The sequence below is a fragment of the Cyclopterus lumpus genome, chromosome 19 (genome assembly GCF_009769545.1).
Source record: "Cyclopterus lumpus isolate fCycLum1 chromosome 19, fCycLum1.pri, whole genome shotgun sequence".
NCBI lineage: Eukaryota > Metazoa > Chordata > Actinopteri > Perciformes > Cyclopteridae > Cyclopterus > Cyclopterus lumpus.
Genome location: NC_046984.1, coordinates 550,694 through 570,003, shown reverse-complemented (window position 1 = coordinate 570,003; position 19,310 = coordinate 550,694). Strand labels below are relative to the sequence as shown.

Here is a 19,310-nt window from a genome sequence, read left to right as displayed (position 1 = left end):
TGCTGCTTTGTACTGGCTTCATGGTTCTCAGTGGTTTTATAGTTTCCTCTCTGTTTGTAATACTCAGTCACATTTGGCTCTGACAGTGGTAAAAATCTGTTCGTCAACTTTATTCCGGGTGATGTTACGTATCCTCCATTGATACCAACATTGTGACTTCGCTTCGGCTTAGCACCAAGTCCATTATAAGTGTCTTTACAGAGTCTTGGAAAAGACACAGTATCATTTAGATTTAGGTTGTAAGTGGAAGTTTTTTCACCCTTTCCTTTGGAAGTAAATGTGGACTTCTTACCACTGGTTTCCGCTGGGAGCGTTTCCTGAAGTCCTTTTTCGGTTTCTAAGGCAAAAATCCGTCCCTGTAGCACACACATTTCTTGTTGATATATCCGACAGCTTTCACAGGGAGACTTTGTTTGTATTACTCCTTCGGGCACGTTGAGAAGATTGAGTAATCTCCTCATAGATTTTCACAAAAAATAAATAAATAAAAGCAGAAGAAATGCAGGAGCAAGCAGAAAAAAGAGGAGCAAGCAGAAAAAAGAGGAGCAAGCAGAAAAGCGTCTGGACTGCTCGAGAACCAGGAAGCACGGTTCACATTCTACAATGTGAACCGTTTTCACGCCCGTGGCCGAGTGAAAAAAATTCTCAGCCATTTAATAGGAATATGAATCAATGTTCTCCTGTGATAATTGATGATATTTAGTTTGATTGTGTTCCATGTGTTTGTTATTCCAGATGCTCCACCAACCTGTATGAGGCATGGACAGAGTCCGTGGGCGAGAGTTCTCAGTACAACCTCAGCCTTCCATTAATCAGCAGGGACCCAGACACTCAGCTGATCTCAGTAAACTTCAACCCGCAGGTCTGAAGACAGTGATGCCCGACAGGCTGATAGATGTGTCACTGTTGTAATCCGTTTGAGTACTGTGGACAGGATTTGAGTGATTTATTAGTTTGGTGACAGATCAAGATATCTCTTCCAGTAAGTGTCATATCTGCCTGCAGCTGCACAAGAGGATACATATTTATATAGTTCATCTTTTTAATTAATTACATTTGTATTTCAATCTTTCATTCAAGGGCAGTGTCTCACACTGCTCATAAGAATTGCTCACTTACATCTCATTATTCAGACTTTTGGTGGAACATTTTTCACCAACAACATCAGAACTGTAGTACTGAATATTTTAGTTAAAAAAGAACAATTAAAATGGGCTGGAAAGTCAAGTTGTTGAATATTGGCAAACACTATCGGCAAACCTGGCTGATAAATGGAAACCCCAATGTGTTGTAAATGTCTTGATATGGCTTGCAGTGCTTCTAATTTCCCTTCCTACCTCTTCCTAGCTGACGTCTGTGTTGAGGGAAGTGAAGTACTTGGAGGCCAGACAGACAGAGGCCATCCCTGAACCCGCGGTGCAGATCTACACCACTAGGGGGCAGCTGTGGCAGTACGTGGCCAACCTGGAGATCACAGTGGGCCGATACAACAAGGTTGGCTTAGGTTTAGCTACACGCAGAATGGTTTGGTGCTCCAGCTTCATCCCTTCTCACAATAAGCCTCTTGGATTTGTTTGTGCAATAACCTTTTAAAATGATCCAACTGATAACTAATTGCTTTGTTGAGGGTGTGTTCGCTTTGCTTCTTAGAGTGACCCTGATATTGGTCAAACTGAAGGTTGTTGACCCATGACCCATACAGATCCGCCCTCACAGTGTGATATGCATGTGAACAGTGGATTCAGTTTACAGTTTAACCCTCAGTGTGAAATACGTTAGCTCGTTGACAGCTGCACACAGAGAGTGAGCCATTAGCTTTCTTGTGCTGGCTAAGACTGAGGTGGTTGCTGTGGTGGAAATTAATGTTCCGTTACCTTGTGAGAAATCAAAAGTACTTTAAGCATGGTTGTCTTAACACTTTATTACCAGAACAAGTTTACAAGGAATCAACCATGAGCCCTAGTACAGACAAGTCTTGAAACTTTCAGCTGAATGGAACAGGAATCTCTGAGCCTTCTCGTAAGGTTGTCAGAAATTACTGCTAACGTTTCAGACCAAGATCTCCGTCCTTTATACGTTTACGAAAGCGTAGACAAATAACTGTGTTTGATCTACTCAACGATGCCGATACAGTTTCTCTATCTCAACTGCCCCGACCCTCTATAATCCATATGTTTGGCTTGTCCACTAAGATGAACCCACATGTCGGTCATCATTGATGTCCCGAAGTTACATATGTTACTGTCAGAAGGACTAGTGAGGATTTTCCCCGACAGTTGCTACCCCTTCTTCTAACACAAGGATGGTCTGCCCACGTGTTTGGGGGTAAAGGTCAGGATAATGTGACTGATTGTCAATGGTATTCATGTTGATTATAATAGTACAATACATGAAGCACATTAAAACAGCTTGTGTTGCTTTGACTGGCACCGCTCCCCACCAGCATGAACCAATCCTCACTGGCTGTGCCACTAACTGACAAACACCACTGTTTGTTCCCCTGCAGCACAGCTGAGAGGAGGTTCATGTAGCCATTACATCCATCCATCCATCCATTTTCAATACCGCTTATCCTCATTAGGGTCGCGGGGGCGCTGGAGCCTATCCCAGCTGACATAGGGCGAAGGCAGAGGACACCCTGGACAGGCCGCCAGTCCATCGAGGGCACATGTAGGGACATACAACCATTCACTCTCACATTCACACCTATGGGACATTTAGAGATCAATTAACCTGCAGCATGTCTTTGGACTGTGGGAGGAAGCCGGAGAGCCCGGAGAGAACCCACGCTGCCACGGGGAGAACATGCAAACTCCACACAGAAGGACCGCTCCGACTGGGAATTGAACCCGCTGCCCTCTTGCTGTGAGGCGACAGTGCTAGCCACTACACCACCGTGCAGCCCCTCTAATGAACAGACATATTTTAATGTTATTCGGAAATAATGCTAATGAGGATGTGCATTGTGTATGCTTTTAAATAATAATAACATTTATATAGCACCTTTAAAAACAGAGTTTACAAAGTGCTCTACATTGAAGCAAGGTAAAAAACATTTCAGAAATACATGAGGCAAAGGAGACCATGCCATATAGGCAATGAACACAATAATGGAATAGAAAAATACAAAATAAAGCAGAACAGACAAACTAAAATAGGGGAACCAAAGAACTGCATAAAAGGATGACATCACTTAAAAACAGTTCTATAAAAATGGGTTTTAAGAAGTTATTTAAAAGAAGCTACTGATTCTGCAAGCCTTTCCCCTCAGGGAGGTCGTTCCAAAGTCGAGGGGCTCTGATGGCAACAGCACGCCTTTTGATTTAAGCCTTGACTTTGGAACGGCCAGAAGGGCCTTGAAGGGCCTTGAAGGGCCTTGAAGGGCCCCACCGGAGGATCTAAGGCTGCGAGCTGGCTCATATGGGGCTAACATTTCAACGATGTAGCTTGGGGCCAGACCCAGGCGTGCTTTAAAAGTGATCGGCAAAATGTTAAAATCAATTCTAAAACAAAACAGGGAGTCATGTGATGCCATCTGTTAGAGGCCATGACTGGAGTCATGTGATGACATCTGTTAGAGGCCATGACTGGAGTCATGTGATGACATCTGTTAGAGGCCAGGAATGGAGTCATGTGATGCCGTCTGTTAGAGGCCAGGACTGGAGTCATGTGAAGACGTCTGTTAGAGGCCAGGACTGGAGTCATGTGATGCAGTCTGTTAGAGGCCAGGAATGGAGTCATGTGATGCCGTCTGTTAGAGGCCAGGACTGGAGTCATGTGAAGACGTCTGTTAGAGGCCAGGACTGGAGTCATGTGATGCCGTCTGTTAGAGGCCAGGACTGGAGTCATGTGATGCCGTCTGTTAGAGGCCAGGACTGGAGTATTGTGAAGCCGTCTGTTAGAACCAGTCAGAAGCCGAGCTGCTGCATTCTGGACTAGTTGGAGGCGGGAAATGGATTTTGGATTCATGCCGGAAAGGAGGGAGTTACAGTAGTCGAGTCGGGAGAAAATTAGTGCACGAATGACTTTTTCCAGGTCTGAGCGTGACAATATGGGTTTGATTTGAGATTATTCTTAATTGAAAATGATTTCATTGGTAGAATTAGTGCATGAAATATGCTTCTCTTTTCCATGAACACATCATTCTATTGTCGGTCTTGGGGCAAAATGTCCATTTCAATGTAGCATAAAACAAGTAATTAACTGAGCCTCTCAAAAGACTCAGAGATGATTACATCTATAACAAATGCAGCACTTCATTGCTTCAGGTAGCTTAAAGTTCAAGTCTAATGAAGTCATGGCCACATGGAAAGATACAGAAACAATGACTTTAATGAGGATGACATCCCATCTCGATGCTCGGGGCTTGAAAGGCCACACAGAAGTTATTAAAATGATATTTCTGTAAACGCTTAATGGGAGCTGAAGATCTCATCACACCTTTCTCTGTTTCTCTCTCCTGCTGTTTGACTGCAGGTGATGCACTGTGTGCTCGACGTGGAGCATCCTCTGGTTCACGGCCAGCTCATGGACATTGACGCTCAGCTCAAAAAGGCTGAGGAGCGCCTGACCTGGAACAGCCAAGGTCAGGACACTGATAATTATCAGATACTCTGGGTCAATCAAAATAAGTACCATACAAGTATGGGTGTAATGGTACATAGCATCTCCTACAATGCGCCACAATAGCAACACCGATGACACACATCTCACACACACACACATTCACCTGTGCACACCAGAGTGTGGCCGACGAGCACGCCACTCAGCTCCTTGTGCAACATGTTGAACGTTGATGCCGCGCTACGTGGACCAGGGCAAACCTGATTCAGCCCTAACTATAGTAGCCCCGCATTTAGTGAGTGCAGCTCTCTAGTGGGGCAATATGGTACTACAAGCTCCTTAAGATATGATGGTGCATCACCAATCAAGGCTTTGTAGGCGAGGAGAAGAATTTAAAATGTGATTCTTGATTTTACAGGGAGCCAGTGCAGAGCAGCTAATACAGGAGTAATGTGATCTCTTTTCTTAGTTTTTGTGAGTACACGAGCTGCAGCATTCTGGATCAACTGGAGGGATTTAAGAGACTTATTAGAGCAGCCTGATAATAAGGAGTTGCAGTAATCTAGTCTGGAAGTAACAAACACGTGAACCAGCTTTTCTGCATCTTTTTGGGACAAGATGTGCCTGATTTTTTAAATGTTACATAGATGAAAAAATGCAGTTCTTGAGATTTGCTTAACGTGGGAGTTAAAGGACAAGTCTCGGTCAAAGATAACGCCAAGATTCTTTACAGTGGTGTTGGATGCCAGGGCAATGCCATCTACAGAAACCACATCACCAGATAATTGATCTCTGAGGTGTTCAGGGCCAGTAAAATAACTTCAGTTTTGTCTGAGTTTATCATCAGGAAGTTGCAGGTCATCCATGTTTTTATGTCTTTAAGACATTCTTGAATTTTACCGAGCTGGTTGGTCTCCTCTGGTTTGATCGATAGATATAATTGAGTATTGTCAGCATAGCAATGAAAGTTTATGGAGTGTTTCCTGATAAAGTTGCCCAAAGGAAGCATATATCCATCCATCCATCCATTTTCAATACCGCTTATCCTCATTAGGGTCGCTGGAGCCTATCCCAGCTGACGTAGGGCGAAGGCAGGGGACACCCTGGACAGGCCGCCAGTCCATCGAGGAGAAACATATATAAAAAGTAAATAAAATTGGTCCAAGTGTCATGACCGAACAAAGACTTGAACCCAAACGCACGACTCGAGGAAAAGTTCCAACAAAAAATTTCAGTTTAATAAACTGGAACAAACAAACAAAGTAGCAAAGAAACTAAACTGGGCAAACGATACCAGAGCTCCAAAGCTTGAGTCAGTCTACTGAAGCGCCATGTTTCGACTCAAAGTGTCGGAGCTTGTATCAAATGACAACGGTCATGTGACTGATGACGTCCGAAGCCTTGAACATCACTGGTGCTTCAGAAAGCGTTTCATTGGTTTGACACATTTGACAGCTTGAACGTGTTGGTGCCTAATACTGCTTTCACACAAAGTGTTGCGAATATTCGCAACACTTTTGGTGTGAACGCAGTATTTCTCTGCTACATACTGAGTGTCAATCAACAATGTGGGGTTTGAGAGAGGAAATTGATAGAATTGGGAGTTATGGCGAGTATTGGAGGAATACTGCGTTCACCATCTGTATCTGTTGGCATAAACCTTTAAGACCTTAATAATATACAAAAAATGTTCATATTGCAAGGTTTCCTTTATAGTCTAGTGGGTAACACATATTCATGATAAACTTTTCCGTTCTGAGAGGGAGGGATCGAATCCCATCAGGAAAACGTCATTTCATATGATTGACCAGCATTTGGTTTTATTGCAATGTAAAAAACATCGATAACGGTTATATATATATATATATATATATATATATATATATATATATATATATATAATCAAATCTGTGAATGAGTTTTAATTGACTTTTACTGCAGAAATGGGAGATTGAAACATTGAGGTATTGTGCTAGTGCTTCGACACACTGTCAAACGGCTGCTTTAATTTCAGACTGCCCATCCCTAGCAAAAAGCAAAATAGCAAAAAAGCAAAATAGGAACAAAGTAACAAAATAACCTGACCTGGTAACTGGTGAATTCCATGGAAATGGCTGGTTCTCTGGCACAAAAGACAAGACGAACTGGCACAGGACAAAGGGAGACGCAGACAATACATACACAGGGTGAGGGCCTAGGTGGAAACAATCAGGAGAGAGGCAGACAATCAGACCAGAGGAGAAACACACAGGGGAGGAACAAGTTGCCTGAAACAAGAGGAGAGTTGACTTTCAAAATAAAAACAGGAAATCACGAGACAACATGGACACAAGACACAAAACTGATTAACTTAACATGACAGTTTCCTGGACATGACACCAAGCACAGAACCTTGTAGAACTCCGTGATTAACGTTGGTGGTCATTGAGGCTTCATTGTTTACAAATACAAATTGAGATCGATCTGATAAATAGGATTTAAATCAACTTAGTGCGGTACCTGAAATGCCAATCGACTGATCCAGTCTCTGTAGTAGGATGTCATGATCAATGGTGTCGAACGCAGCACTAAGGTCTAATAATACCAGTACGGAGATGAGTCCTTTATCAGCACTAAGGTCTAACAAGACCAGTACAGAGATGAGTCCTTTATCAGCACTAAGGTCTAACAAAACCAGTACAGAGATGAGTCCTTTATCAGCACTAAGGTCTAACAAGACCAGTACAGAGATGAGTCCTTTATCAGCACTAAGGTCTAACAAAACCAGTACAGAGATGAGTCCTTTATCAGCACTAAGGTCTAACAAGACCAGTACAGAGATGAGTCCTTTATCAGCACTAAGGTCTAACAAGACCAGTACAGAGATGAATCCTTTATCAGCACTAAGGTCTAACAAGACCAGTACGGAGATGAGTCCTTTATCAGCACTAAGGTCTAATAATACCAGTACAGAGATGAGTCCTTTATCTGATGCAATTAGGAGGTCATTTGTGATTTTCACCAGTGCTGTCTCTGTGCTGTGGTGTTTTCTAAATCCTGACTGAAACTCCTCAAATAAACTATTCTGATGTAGAAAGTCACACAACTGATTTGCGACTACTTTCTCAAGGATCTTAGAGAGGAAGGGAAGGTTAGAGATCGGTCTGTAGTTAGCCAACACCTCTGGATCAAGAGTGGGCTTTTTCAGGAGAGGTTTAATTACAGCTACTTTGAAGGAATGTGGTACATGGCCTGTTAGCAAAGACACATTAACAATATCCGACAGAGAGGTGCCAATTAAAGGCAACACGTCTTTAAGCAGCCTCGTTGGGATGGGGTCTAAGAGACAGGTAGACGGTTTAGAAGTAGAAACCGTTGAAGACAATTGGTCTAGGTTAATGGGAGAAGAGCTATCCAAATATACACCAGGGCATACAGCTGTTTCCAAGGCCACTCCTCTTGATGACAGATCGGCAGTAGTTGAGGGCAAGAGATCATCAATCTTGCCTCTAATAGTTAAAATCTTATCATTGAAGAAGTTCATGAAGTCATTACTACTGAGGTCTATAGGAATACACGGCTCCACAGAGCTGTGACTCTCTGTCAGCCTGGCTACAGTGCTAAAGAGAACCCTGGGGTTGTTCTTATTTTTCTCTATTACTGATGAGTAATAGGCTGCTCTGGCATTACGGAGAGCCTTTTTACAGCTTTAGATATAAAGTGTGCATCCTTAAAATAAATTGTTCAGTAATTGAATGAATATTTAAGATTAGACAATATCAATCTCGTCTGTGAGTCAAATACAGACCGCTAGCCTAGCTTAGCATAAATACTTCCTAACAGCTAGCCTGGCTCTGTCCAACATGCAAACATCCAGTTACCTCAAGCGGCAGAATAAACAGCACAGAGATTCTTCCAAAAATGATGAACCATTCCTTAAGTGGTAATATACAACATGAGTTATTTTGTGTTCTCTTTGTAGACGTCTTGAATGCTAAGCCACCGATTACAGAGCTCTTTTGGTTTGAGTGTCTGTCACTGCTCCTGCTACCAACCCCAGATACTGTTGCTGTAGCATGTAGTACACAATGATGTCACTGAGGAACTGCTTCAAACAGCAAATGTAAGAGCTATCTGAGGATGTATTGCTATATTATGATACAGTATATGATTAAAAAAATAGCAGTATAAAGTTCTGAGAGGCTCTGCATTGGTAAAAACATGAAACGGGAGTAAGAGGTGTTCAGTCATTCATAAGCTTTGATTGACACTGCTGACACTATTGTTAGTTTCTTTGACTCGAGCATTCCCAGTAGATCGTAGCAGAAATGAGAAGTTGGCTTGTGTATAATAATAATAATAATAATTCATTTAATTTATATAGCGCTTTTCATAGTACTCAAAGACACTTCACATAATTAAAACATCCTAAAAGCTAAAAATAAATAAATAAGAATAGCTAAAATACAGGTAAAACAAATAAATAGGGACTTTGAGTCGCTCGGACCCTGATTAGAAAACAAAAACAAAAAAACAAACAATCACACATTAAAAGCAGTTCTGAACAGGTGGGTTTTGATTTGGGATTTGAATAAGGAAAGATCAGTGCAGTCTCGGATGAGTTTGGGGAGAGAGTTCCAGAGGGAGGGGGCAGATATGGAGAAGGCTCTGTCACCCCACGTCCGGTGCTTGGTCCTATGTGGGATGGATAGGAGATTGGCATCAGAGGAGCGGAGCTGACGGGATGGAGTGTGGTGATGGAGCAGGTCTGTGAGGTAGGAGGGGGCCTGATTATGGAGTACTTTGTGAGTGAGGAGAAGGACTTTGTATTGGATCCGTTGTGGAACGGGGAGCCAGTGAAGGTCCTGGAGAACAGGGGTGATATGATCACGGGAGTGGGTGAGCAGGCGAGCAGCAGAGTTCTGGATGTATTGGAGTTTGTTTAGGATTTTGGAAGATAAAGCCATAAAGTATACTATTGCAATAGTCAATTCTGGAGGTGATGAAGGCGTGGATTAAAGTTTCAGCAGCAGATGAGGAAAGTGATGGGCGGAGACGGGCAATGTTTTTTAGGTGGAAGAAGGAGGTTCTGGTGATTTGTTTGATGTGATGTTCAAATGAGAGGTTGCTGTCAAACATGACTCTGAGGTTGCGGATGTGAGAGGAGGGAGACAGAGTGGAGTTGTCAATGGTGAGGCAGAAGTTGTGACTGGTTTTGGTGAGAGATTTGGGGCCGATGATGATGATCATATCCGAATTGGCAAGCACCTCACGATACTACAGGTGTCATGATACAATATATCCCGATATATTGCAATACGATGCGATATAATACATATTGCTATATATATTGCAATATGGCACTTTTTTTTACTGATAATGTAAAAAGAGCTGAAAGTCAAAAATATTTCAAAATTGCATTGCACATAGTCACTGATAAAATGATATGGAAATAAAGTGCATACTGTATTCTTTTCTTATTGTGTCACTGACCACTTATCATAAACGTCAGAAGAAATAAAGCTATGGCTGGGTCCTTCCCATTGAGGTCCTGATCCTCCAGGTTCAATGTCACTGCCAGCACGGCTCTCGTGCATTGCCCTTGTCTGCTAAACATGTGAAACTAGTTCCCCTCCTCAGAGATGTGGTGTAGCGTAATCAGAACGTCTACACGTCCACACATTGCACATCAGGGCTTCTCTTTCTCTGATGTTTGGACACGTTTCTTCACATCTCGGTAACTCCTAGGCATCATGTGTCGGCGAGTCAGGATCACAGAGCGTTCCAGCGTTCCATAGTGTTTACTACATGCATGAATTCGGCTTTTCAACCACAGCATACGGCACCTTGCTTATGAGAAGCCATGTGGTGATATTGGCCGGATCTGCTTTATGTTGTGCCGTGTCTGTGTCTGTGCATGGTTTTGTGTATACTTAGGGAAAGCTGATGAAGATTTTCGTCTGCAGTCGATTTATTTGGTGAAAGTAAATATTTTGGCCATTTTCTACCCACATCTTCTGGCTCTGACAAGCACTGGATTATGTATTTTAAATTAGTATACCACATGTGGGGAAACAGCATTAATTCCATTTTACAGCCAATAAAAAGTTCACAATGGGATTATTAACATATATTAATAATAATGGGCTACCTCCTGGGATCAGGGACTAATAACCAAACTGTGTATTTAAGTCTTAAAATTGCTGTTCACTCAAAATGTCAACAGTCAAAGTAGTATTCTACATTCAGAGTGACCAGTGAAAGTTGAATCTGAGACAGCAACTCTTACCTTGACCGACTGTGTTAGTTAAAGGGCCGGTACAGTTTACCAACTTTACTAGTGGGGGCTGATCTAAACAGAACACTACAGCAGCAACACACTCAACATGTATGTTTCACAGCACTGGGTGGGACTCCACAGTCAGTGAAAAACACAATAGGACAGTTCAACTTCAAACAAACACACTCGGACCTGTCTCTGCCCACACAAACGGCAAGCTGATTCATGCAAGCTGATTCATGCAAGCTGATTCATGCAAGCTGATTCTCACTTGGCTGTGGGGAAAACAGCCAACGGCGACTTGAAGAATCCACGATCTTTCTTCTGCAGGTTGAAGGTGCAGAGAACTGGGAACGTTATCCGTTTCTCCTTCAGGATCCAAGTGTGTCCTTGAACACAAAGCACAGTGAAGTTAGTACGATGACTGAGGGTTCTTTCTTAAAAGGCAACAACGTTGTTGTATCCCTTTGCAAGCAGAACAATCAACATCCAGCTCATGTGGCAGGAAACCAAAAGAACTGGGAACAGAGTTGGTTATTATGGACGCAACTATACATATAATATAGAAACTCAGATGTTTTCTCTGTTAGAGAGTTCAAGCTTGCACGCTTATGTATAAAGACACACTATATTTAGTGAGTCAATTACATAAGGTGGATTTTCCCTACCGAAAAAAGACTAGAACACATGCAAACAACACTTAATAGAGTCAATTCTTCAGGAATGTAGAGGCTTAAATAAATTGGTGGTTGAAGGCTCAGTTGGTTTGAGTGTCCAGATAGACCCCTATTTGTTGTGTTATCTACTCTGAGTCTATTGAGGCACATGGTAAGTTGGTGAAATCAGGGTCCTGAGAGCAGTTTCTGGGAGAAGTGTATTAGTTAAGACTGTTGTATTTACCAAATGTCAGTTTTTATCATCTTTCCGTTGGCGTTCACTATAATACTGTATGTAAATTGCTTTATTATTCTTGTTTTAGTCACACACTCCCCTTCTATATTCATCTATAAAATAGTGTTATTTTGACCTCTGATCCACCATCTCCATCATCCGTTACCCTCTAGGTGTTTGGCAGTATATTCAGGAGGTCCGAGACTCCATCTGTGACCTGGAGAGCCGACTCCAGAGGACCAAAGATAACGTGGAGCAGATCCAGGGCTGCATGAGGTCCTGGGCCAGCCCCATGTTTGACAGGAAGGAGGGCAAAAAAGACGCACTGCTCAGTCTGGAGGACAGGGCTGAGAGGCTTGACAGGTTTTACAGTTTGATACGGTCATCTGGAGAAAAGATCCACTTCCTGCTAAAGGTGATTAAAGAAGGGTTTTCTCATGGATTTGCTTTGACTTTGTGTTTACAGTCGTTACAAAATGGGGTAGAGATGATGGTTCGTGAAGTGTCCGGTTTTGTCATGCCTTAGAGCAATCTGCAGCTGTTCAGAGCCGAGCAGACCTCTGAGGAGTGGAAGGCCTACGTCGAATACATTGACGACATGGTCATAGATGGATTCTTCAACAGCATTGAGTGTTCTCTCAAGTTCTTCCTTGATAACACGGGTAGGAGTGTAATGAACAAACAATGCAAAAGTACTATTTGTAGTGATGTTAGTGGTACTGTTGTCTCAAAGCCAGAATGTTGCCAGCAATCAAAAAAACGTTTCACTGTGAACCAAAATCATCATCATCAGCCAGCGCTGACTTGGAAGCTTCCCAGCAGCACATCCTACGGTGCTATGGGGTCAATTGGGTGTCCGTCTGGTTTGGCTCTGGACGTAAAATTGATCTGGACTTGGTTGCTGGCATGAGTTTTGTGGATTGTTGCCAGATTCCTACTGTATCCAGTTCTTCTTTCCCTCCTATTCACTTCATCCTCTTCCCTTGTGTAGGTTCAAATAGTCCTAAATGATGAGGATGTTTCTGAGCTGACTGAATTGATGTACACATATCTCAGGGGCTTTCCTTTTCCACAATCTTTTGTAAAATATTATTAAATGTATTATGTTTTTATGTATTTATCTAGATGTATACGTTTCAAAGACTTAGGTTTGAAATGATGAAAGGACCCAATGCTCTAGAAGCTGCAGTGTTACATTAGGTCTGCTAGATTATTACCAAGGACCCTCTTGTTATGGAAAGTTTTCTTTGTGTCTCACACAAATTTATTGACAAAATCCCTGAAATTGATGATAAACACAATAGGAATGACCTCTATAATTGTATAAAGGCTCAACTGAATAGATACAACCTTCACAAAACCGTCTCAACTCAAACTTTACTTGCCCTTGTTCTGAAGCTTTTGGTCATATTGGATATTCCTCATCAGCATCCGGCAGTGGTATGTTTTCAGTTTGGGGAACACATTTGGGGAAGGTTTAAGAAAATTACATTAAGAAAATAAATAAATAGATTTAATTTTTTTGCAGAATTCTCAAAGTAACATAAATGTCAGTCATTATTAAAAATCTATAATATTTTCCTGTTGTAGAGTTTCTACCAGCTTCAACCGTTTTCAATTCCTTCTCTTGGGTCCAGATCAAAGAGTGGTTGCAGCCCCGCTATTTGAGGCTCAGCTGGATCTGAAGGTTCCTGACATGGTGTTCGCTCCATCTCTGGAGTTTGGGGCAGGAGACGGTTTCCTTGAGCTGGTGGAGAGCCTCATTAATGATGTGTTCAGAATCTCCTCACTGGTGCCACGCCTCGCCCACTATAGTCCCTTCCCCCACTACCAGGTACTGATGCTCTGATGCAGCCTCAACATCTAGAACTGAAGTGCAGATGGCTGCCATAAACATGTTCAAGAAAATGATCACACTTTCCCCTCAGGCAGACATGGAGGACATGGTGGACCTGGCAGACATGCGTCATCTCCTGATGGAACGCTTGCAGGGCGTCATGGTAACTTGCTGCGAGTTTCGCAACTCTTTGGAGCGTTACAGCTACCTGTATGTGGATGACAGGAAGGAGTTCATACGCCAGTTCCTTCTGTACGGCCACATGGTCACCAGCCAAGAGGTTTATGCTGACGACGGCGTCTCAGAGCGCCCACCAACCCTGGATAACTTCAGAAAGCAGGTGGACAAGTGGGTATTGGTCAAGTGGAGAGTGAGTGTTTGTTTGTTTGTTTCTGTGGTCATTGTTCTGGTAATCCTTCTATGAAGACTTGGTTTAGGTTTGAGTGAAGATTAGGTTTAGGTGAAAGAACCGTAAAAATACACATTAGGGTAAGGTTGAGCTTCCCTTTACATGACTGAAGTCTGTTTGACGTCATGCTGCAGGTATGAGAAGATCTACGAGGAGGTGCAGGGTCTGGAGCCGGTGCATGTTTTCCTCGGGTGGATGAGGGTGGATGGCCGGAGCATGAAGAGCGCCTTGCTCAACATCATCAAAAAGTGGAGCTTCATGTTCAAACAGCACCTCATTGACCATGTGACCAACAGGTGAAGCACAACCAAACACATGCTCCAGTCTCATACCAGATGTAACAGCAGTAGCTCATTGTGGCAAATGTTAGCAAACTTTGAATGGATGTTCTTGTGTATCTCGTGGTGAAGCCCAGACACCTGCATTTAGAATAGCCACTGACAAGTGATGCACACAAGTGAAATGAACCTGCCGTTAGCCTTTTGCTTCTTAATAGCCTGCCAACTTAAATAATCTGAGAAAGTACACTGAACAAACAAATTGTGAAGCAGATGTAATAAGAGAAATGTAGCTACTTTAAGGAATAGCCCAGTGCTTAGGTCTGACATGATGGAAAGGGTCGGTATGAATTATACAATATTATGAATTCCTTATTCAACGTATTTTGACTTGTCATAAACCAGTCAATAAACAGTTTGCACATTATTTTTGCCCTTGAACGGAACTTGGTGACATTTCTGAAGGTAACGATAGCCAGCGAACATAACATTATCTTATAGCAATCAATTACATATAATTTGTCAGATTACTTGACTCGAGCTAGCGATCAGCCACCTAGCATCTGGTTTCACAGCCTGAATACTCCCCATGATGCATAAATGATCTTAATTGTGCCAAGTTTACACGTCAAATGTCCCTTTTAATGATCATTGTCATCCATCCCCAGTCTGTCGGATCTGGAGAAGTTCATCGATGTGGCTGAGGCTGGCCTGGGCCAGCAGGTGGAAGAGCGAGACTACGGTGGCCTTGTGGGGGTCCTGGGTCACCTGCTGGCTGTTAAGGAAAGACAGAACACCACGGATGCCATGTTTGAGCCCCTTCAGCAAACCATCGCTCTACTGAAGGTCTATGAGCAGGAGCTGCCTGACGTGGTGTACAAACAGTTGGAGGTAAAGACTGATGTTCAGTCACTTGACATTCATTTTTACTAGCACGCATTCTTTCTTCTGTTTATTTCAGCTGAGACAGAGCCCTTTCTCCTACTATTTCTTTGTGTCTTCCAATTGCCCATCCCTGTTCGGTGCTCTTCCTCCTGGCAATTCATCATCTGTCACTCCTGCCCCCCTTGCTTTTATCCCCTACTCTTTATCTCTGTACCTATCTATTGACCTGCAGGAGTTGCCAGAAAAGTGGAACAATGTGAAAAAGCAGTCTGTCTTAGTCAAACAGCAGGTGGCGCCTCTGCAGGCCATCGAGGTGGCCAGCCTGCGTCGAAAGTGTGCTTCATTCGATGTGGAGCAACACACCTTCAGGGAGCACTTTCGCAACAACGGGCCCTTCAGGTAGAATACACATTGGCTCCTTTTCCTCCTGGGAGCGCTTTACTTTCACAGATTGAAGTGTTTATTAATGTGCAATATATACATATATTCATAAGGAATAGTTATCCAACATGATTTATTATGTATCATGGTTAATTATTATATAGCTATTCTAAAAGGGATAGTGCTGTGTGTTGTGTTGTGTATGTGTATGTGTATGTGTGTGTGTGTGTGTGTGTGTGTGTGTGTGTGTGTGCGCGTGCGCGTGCGCGTGTGCGTGTGTGCAAAATCTTCTGATCACATTGTTTTTCTCTCAAATTCGACAATATTAGCAAAGTAAAGTAAGTGTAAATGTAAGTAAATAATCATCAGCACGTTTATGGAAAGTATAACAGCTTGTGTTGTTGTCACCCCTCCCACTGCCGTTTAAATGCACAGGCTTACGAGACCCAATGTCCTCTATATACATATGTGTGTGTATATAGATATAGATATATCTATATATATATAAAGTTAACATCTATAAAGATTCTGTAACTCAAGATAAGAATGTCACCCTTCTGCCTTCTCACCTGATTAGTGTCATATCAAGGCTTTCACATCCAACAAGGCTAATTGAATCTTAACTTGATGATAATGAATTCATAGGTGGAGATGCTTCATCACAATGTCTAATTGACAGATTAGTTTTGTGTGAAATTGGTCTCTTAATAACCTGGTGATTATTTTCCCATTAATGCCATTGAATTCATTGTTAATTGTCACAGTGTGCAGTGAGAGCTGGAGACTCTGGTCTAGTTATGCAGCCAAGTCAGGCTTGGCAAACTGCAGCCTTTCATTCCCTAAACACAGCCTGATTTATACTGGGCTTGTGCAAATGTGTGTGTTTGTGTGTGTGTTTTGATGGGTGACTGTGTGTGATCATGCATTGGTCCAGGTTTGACAGCGAGAGCCCCCACCAGATGTTGGATGCCTTCCACCGGCAGATCCAGGAGCGGGAGGCAGTGATGGCCTCCCTGGTGGAGTCTGCCAGCCTATTCGAGGTCACCGTCTCCGAGTACAAACAGCTCCAACAATGCAGGTAAAGCCCAGAGCTGGAAGGAGAAAATAGCACAAGCCTATGCCAAATCCCAAACTAATGAACCGTTAAAGCTGAGGTGCTCTTTAACATTTACAGTCATTATCGGAAGAGTTCCCATTTTCATGCTGGTGTAATTCACTCTGTCCATTCTTCTCCATTCCCAAGGCGTGAGGTGGGCCTGCTGAAGGAGCTGTGGGACATGGTTACCATGGTGGAATCCAGCATGGCGGCATGGAGGATGACCCCCTGGAGAGAGATCCATGTGGAGGACATGGAGCTAGAGTGCAAACGCTTCTCTAAAGATATACGGGGGCTAGATAAAGAGGTGAGGCAAGAGAGGGTGGAAGAGGAGAGATCAGGATCTCTAACTACCTTAAAAAGGTTTGTGAGGAAAAATAAATCTTAGCCTTAGGCACAGCAGGCCCACCGAGCTCTAGAAGGTGTGCAGTGGGCTGGAGTAAGTTCATTTGCTGTTAGCATTTATGACAAACAGCTTATTGCTTCCCACAGTAGTAACACAGCATCACTTCCAAGGCCAAGGAGGGAATCATTCATTCACTCCATCATGCTTATGATAGAAGCTGCTGTGGAAGCTAGGCTCAAGTTAGCAATCGGTCCTCGTTATTATTTCTGTGGAGGACTACACCTCGTCAACATTATCCAAGATTGATAATTACTATTTGCTAAACACAGTCTCTTTGTTCTGTTCCATCCACATGTTAACATTATCTAAAATAGCTAGCAAGCTCCAGCTGATTAACTCTTGTTATTAAAACTAGTTATGTCAGCCATCAAAGTCGGCAGTTTCTGCCTAGAAATGACAACTTGCTTGCGTCCACCACCTTCAAGGACCAATTGTTTGAAAAAAGATCAATCATTTCAAGTAATACATCTGCCTCCATGATCACTGTAAACTACATTTGTGAGTAGCAACACTTAACAAGGGGCCTAGCAAACAGCTGATTGGGAATTAAGTGCCTTGCTCAAAGGCAAGGAGTTTGTGGGAGAAGCTTCCCTCTGTATTTACTCTCAACTGTAGGTGGGTGTTTCAGGCCTTTGAGCAAGTCCGGGAGGCACTAAATATGTGCAAATGCATGAGCAACTTCACTGGAATAAATGAGTTCTGAGCTGCCGCTTCAGCTTCAGGCTGCCTCGTCTCCGTCCAAAGCCCATGTACTGATTCCTGGCCTTGGTGTGTGATAGGTTCGAGCGTGGGAGGCCTTCACAGGTTTGGACTGCAGGGTAAAGAACCTGCTCACCTCCCTGCGGGCCGTGGCAGAGCTCCAGAACCCAGCCATACGAGCCCGGCACTGGCATCAGCTAATGGCTGCGACTGGAGTCCGCTTCACCATGGACCAGGTTTCCAATTTATTTTTAAGATAAGCAACAACACACTGCACCTATTTTTTAGTATTGGTGAGCTGTACATTTGCTGCAGTTTCTGTTTTTAATATCTCAAACAACCAGTGTTGATAACATGCCGGTTATTTAAGGGCTGTGATACACACATAGCTGTCCCAGCTCTATCTGCATGATCCTCCCTGGGCTTGTTTGTTCTGCACAAGGAAGATCAGATGAGGCTTGTTTGTACTGTTCGTACTGATTCAGCATTTTAGTTTGGACAAAAGTATATTACAGAGACTAAAAAGGCCATATAGAACTAATCCTATAATATACCCACAAACTCACTGATTGACATGTCAGTTTTACTTGCTAACCGCCATCTATAAGAAAGGAAAGAGCAGCAGATGCAGCTTCCTGGAGGGAGAGACCGTAAAAGAAGAGCCACCATTATGACAACGGTTGGATTATTTGTACAACAGGCATTCCTTTTGAATAGGTCCCCAGTGGAATCATGTAACTTTTAATAGCACTATCTTCGGCTGAATTAATCTTTCTCACATAATTCACAGTGTCTTGGTCAAGAAGCTGTAGCAAATGAAAGTTGAAGCTGATGGCAGTTGATTTAAGTTGGCAGTTGATTTAATTTCACTCAGTTGTAGCTAATTGATGTTAATTCCTTGACTTTGGCAAACACAGCTGCTTCTCCTTGTACGCGGTGTTAAGCGGATCAGCTTGAAAGCTCTGAATTGAGACCTGAGGATTTGGATTGGGACGCAGCTCTTCCTGTCAGTCTTGGAAGCTATGAAGCTTGAGCAGCGACATTGCTGAGTAGTATTATCAACTGCACTCATTTATTCTGATTTGATTCATGTAGAAACAAGATACATTTGTATTCATGCTTGGTCCAAAGGTCACAATTACAGACCTAGGGTTTTGGTAAATACGTGAAATTGAAATCGAAATATTGGTCAGACCAATTCCTCCTAAAACTCCAAGCTAGCGTCCTGTGGTGTGTGTAGGAGGTTCACACTGCCACCTGCAGCAGTGAATGTTACTGCTGCAGTAATTGTCTGTGCTTGTAGGAGATTGGGAGGAGACTGCAGCTGTGAACCCTCCCTCACTGCCATGCTGCAGTTCGATCATAATAGCTGCTTGCTACATCTTCTCGTTCTTCACACTGTGCGTCCTGAACTGAGACCAACAATCACAGTAATAAGCTAGTGTGTGTTTCTCTGAGCAGGAGACCACTCTCGCTGACCTGCTGCAGCTGAACCTGCACTGCTTTGAGGAGGAGGTGAGGGGGATTGTGGACAAGGCTGTGAAAGAGATGGGAATGGAAAAAGTCCTCTTTGAGCTCAACTCCACATGGACAGGTACAGGAAGTA

At 43.0% G+C, this 19,310-nt stretch overlaps 1 protein-coding gene across 1 annotated transcript in view; it reads left to right on the top strand.

The window, feature by feature from the left end:
- The window catches only part of LOC117748529 (dynein heavy chain 9, axonemal-like), a 143,871-nt gene that overhangs the window by 13,026 nt on the left and 111,535 nt on the right, over positions 1 to 19,310 (top strand). Inside the window, 14 exon segments of the mRNA XM_034558362.1 lie at positions 736 to 862; positions 1,348 to 1,494; positions 4,477 to 4,585; positions 11,887 to 12,128; positions 12,240 to 12,375; positions 13,351 to 13,547; positions 13,642 to 13,898; positions 14,094 to 14,255; positions 14,906 to 15,128; positions 15,355 to 15,521; positions 16,438 to 16,581; positions 16,747 to 16,906; positions 17,785 to 17,940; positions 19,166 to 19,298. Of these exon segments, the coding sequence (XP_034414253.1) occupies positions 736 to 862; positions 1,348 to 1,494; positions 4,477 to 4,585; positions 11,887 to 12,128; positions 12,240 to 12,375; positions 13,351 to 13,547; positions 13,642 to 13,898; positions 14,094 to 14,255; positions 14,906 to 15,128; positions 15,355 to 15,521; positions 16,438 to 16,581; positions 16,747 to 16,906; positions 17,785 to 17,940; positions 19,166 to 19,298 (2,360 nt within the window).